This window comes from Trichoplax adhaerens, genomic scaffold (assembly GCF_000150275.1).
Source record: "Trichoplax adhaerens TRIADscaffold_10 genomic scaffold, whole genome shotgun sequence".
NCBI classification, from domain to species: domain Eukaryota; kingdom Metazoa; phylum Placozoa; class Uniplacotomia; order Trichoplacea; family Trichoplacidae; genus Trichoplax; species Trichoplax adhaerens.
Genome location: NW_002060952.1, coordinates 793,494 through 797,219, shown reverse-complemented (window position 1 = coordinate 797,219; position 3,726 = coordinate 793,494). Strand labels below are relative to the sequence as shown.

The following is a 3,726-nucleotide window of genomic DNA, read 5'->3' as shown; positions in this document are numbered from 1 at the left end:
ATAAAGGTTAACATAATATTCAAGCGTGAATATTTACATGACGCTAGCCGCACTTCTGAACCCAATTTTTATTAATCAAGGGCAGTACTATAATGATGAAACTTTTATTGGAAAATATCTAAAAGAAACTGTTTATTTGCCATGGAAGGTTGATCAGTTTATTTTGCCTTTACCCTCACAATTAACGCTTTAGATTTTCGATTTATATACTCAATATCATAGAATATAGTACGGAAGATAAATAAAACAGCAAAAACACTGGTAAGATCATTAACGATATACAAATATCACGATATAGTGAGTATGTATAATTGATGGCAAGCTTTAACTGTTTATGTATTATGAATAGTGTCACTTTAGAATTCGTTGCTCAAGCTTTTTTATCCAAACTTCAGTGATTGTTTAGTAGACAAATAGAACATCTGCTTATTAAGATACAATCGCTAGTATTATCTGCCTTAACCGTTCGGCAGTTAAAAAAGTATACTATCAATATGGTGACCTATTAGCAACGAGACCGATGAAATCGGTTCTATATCAAGTGTAGAATTTCGGTTAATGAGTGAGAATTACAGTTAATTTGTTTATTATTAATTTCGATACGATAGTTGGTAGATTTATTCGCATAAAAATTAAAAATTATACGACTTCACTAAGATTGAAATTGAACGGTACACTTGACTGTTTATATGAATTTGAGCACTTCATGAATCTTTTAAAGCCATGTTGTCTTATCATTATAACACCAGTTCTTAATTTATAGCATAGATGAAAATAGTAGTAAAATAGCAGAAGCCTTACTTCTTAAAAATATATTTTCTAACCAAATCAACGTACTTTACCATGAAAGACATTATGTAGACTCTTGCAATCGAATTAGATGATAATAATTTATTATAATCTTTATTTATATTTATGCATTTTAAGCTAATACAGAAAAAATTAATCTGCAATTTCAAAGGAATGATATGAATACTGTAGATATCATAGTCAAATTTAACGAATTAACTAATAAACCTTTCCCATTAGTAATGCTTGGTTATCTTATATACGCACGTTTTTAGAATGAACGGCAGAGCCCAATAATGGATTAATGATAACCTAGCATTATTTGAAGAAATCTATTTTAAATGCAGGGAATAATTTCAATGCAAGTTAAAAATCAGAAAGTACCTTAGTTAAAACTACACATATTACATTGACGGTAGCTATGTGAAACGATTTCTATTCTAATGGATTATATACATCAGTTATCTTAATTTATTTTGGACTTTACATCCAGATATATTTATTAAGTAGAACATCCCAGTTCTTTTGCTCTTGGCTATTACATCCAGAAATATTAATTACCTGATTAGACCTTGAGTGTATATTTAAAATACAGCTTTAATGACAAAATTACATTGCTATACCGCACTACTTTAAGCTATAAAAGCCAAGAATAGGACCTAAATTGTATCATTTAACTTAAAGTCTAAAGTAAGTCTCCATTTTAGTTTTCCTACCTTTCAAATATTCTAGTATCTGCTGTGATTAATCGGACATGAAAATGGACTTTGCAATATCTTGTATACATGAAATTATAATTTAAGCTTATCACTTCCACAGCATAAATTATTTTTATTATTCATTTAGCTCTACTTTCGTGTATCCGGAATAGAAAGACACTATTTAAAATATCTCTTTCTAAGACGCATACTCATACCTTGAACAAAGGTGATCAGTGTCTCAGCACTGTACTAAATATTATTCAAAAGAACAACATACACCTTTTAAGTTCTTTTCTAAAGTACACATTCATAACTTTCTGTTAAGAAAGAAATAAACCAAAGCCACATTTAGTACATACAGAAATTTATACTTCAAGATTAATATGACTTAGTCCGGTAACTAGATAATAATTCTCATCAAAATTAAAATAATATAGCTTAAATTATAAAAAGATTGGCTTGAAAAATTGACTTTATTCTTCTAAATCCTATCATTAAACTAATTATACATTAAATGATAGTACACAGTATTTGTAAATTGTTTAATACCAATATTACTTGTCGCATGTCAATTTGTTAAAAACAAGTTGCTTCAACATTATCTCTTTACGTAGATTGTTGTTAAAAGCGATATAAACGAAAATGTCTCTTCCATAATGTATAGTAACTATTGCGAAAATCTTGACTAGAAAATCCGTATAAGATGGGATTGATAGCAGAGTTCAAATAAGTTAAGCAAATAGCCATTTGGTAAATAGTTACATGGAATTGAACGTTAGTAAAGCAAGTAATAAAAGTAACAACCACAGCAGGCATTAAGCATAAGATGAAAACTCCTACAATCAACATAAGAGTAACAGTTGACTTAGAAACTGCCCGAGCATGAATCGATGATGTGCAGATATCGGCGACCGTATTTCTTAATTTATGTATAACTAGAAGTATTAGTACGCAACAGATTACAATGCAAGTAAGAATAATTACCACTAATGAATAAATCATCAATAGAAACACTCTATTTTGTTGGACTTGAATTACATCTAACCAGCACGTCGATAAATAGTTGACAAAGCAGTATTTGCCTAAACCATATTGCTGTAGTCCTAGTAGAGGTATTATTGAAACAACAGATGGAAAAACCCAAGATATTACTAGCATAAGCCTTAATACATTATTAGTAACGTACATATGATAATGTAAGGGCTTGAGAACTGAAATACATCGATCAACACAAATAAAAGCTAACGTTTGTAATGATGTTCCGATAACAACAGTGTTAATATAACCAGTTATAACACATAAGATTGGAGCCAGGTAACTACGCTGGATACACATTGAAATAAAAGCAGTCGGCATACAAATGAGGCCTACGATTAAATCAGCAACTGCCATATTTCCTAATAAAATACCGGAATTATCCCATAAAGATGATGTTTTGTAGATAACAAATAATGACATAATATTACCAAACACAGTACTTCCAAATATAATTGCCGTCATCACCGTAAATAGCGTTGTAGTAGCATAATTACTGTGCACGGCTGTAATATTATTGCTCAAAAAAAGGCCTTTACTCTCAGCTAGCCTATCCATGATCACTCAATGATAGTCAGAATGTTAGTGTCACTCTAAATTGATGATATTAAAATTGGGAGAGTAATATTGATTTCATCAATCTAGTAGTGATGATAGCAGCTGTATTTAGAAAGGGCTATATTTATTATGTATCTAATAAATAAACTCAGAATAATATCTAAATGGTAAAGTGATATTTATGGTGGACAATGTTGGATTTATCAAACAAAGCAAGCCGTAGTTGGTGAGATTAATAGGTTCAAGAGGCTCTATAATCCAATATGCAATAATAATGTCTTTGCTATTTGCGTTGAAATAGCTTTGTTAAAATTCTTCATTAAAGTCCCAAATACTAAATTTTTATCCTTTATATATTGTATTCCAGTTCCATAGAAGCCATTTCAATATTAATAACCAGTGTAATAATATAGAAATCCGTGTATAGTGTTTCAAATAATTCGAGATTGATGCAGTAGGCCGATGACATGGTATTACAGATAATTGATGTCACCGCGGTAGGCGATGCTAAAACAATCTTCTACTACAAGTTGTTGATCTATCCAAGTCAAACAGTACGAGGGTTAACGTTAGGAGATAATTTTAGCTTGAGCAGTTAATATTGATAGATACCGGCGCTTAATTTACCTATGTCTTATAATAA

General features: G+C 30.3%; 1 protein-coding gene across 1 annotated transcript; it reads right to left on the bottom strand.

The window, feature by feature from the left end:
- Positions 1 to 2,111: 2,111 nt before the first annotated feature.
- TRIADDRAFT_29133 (uncharacterized protein) lies at positions 2,112 to 3,083 on the bottom strand (the record flags this gene model as incomplete). The annotated part of the gene is made up of 1 exon (XM_002115219.1): positions 2,112 to 3,083. The coding sequence occupies one exon, from the start codon at positions 3,081 to 3,083 to the stop codon at positions 2,112 to 2,114; it is 972 nt and encodes a 323-aa protein (XP_002115255.1).
- Between the last annotated feature and the right edge of the window lie 643 nt (positions 3,084 to 3,726).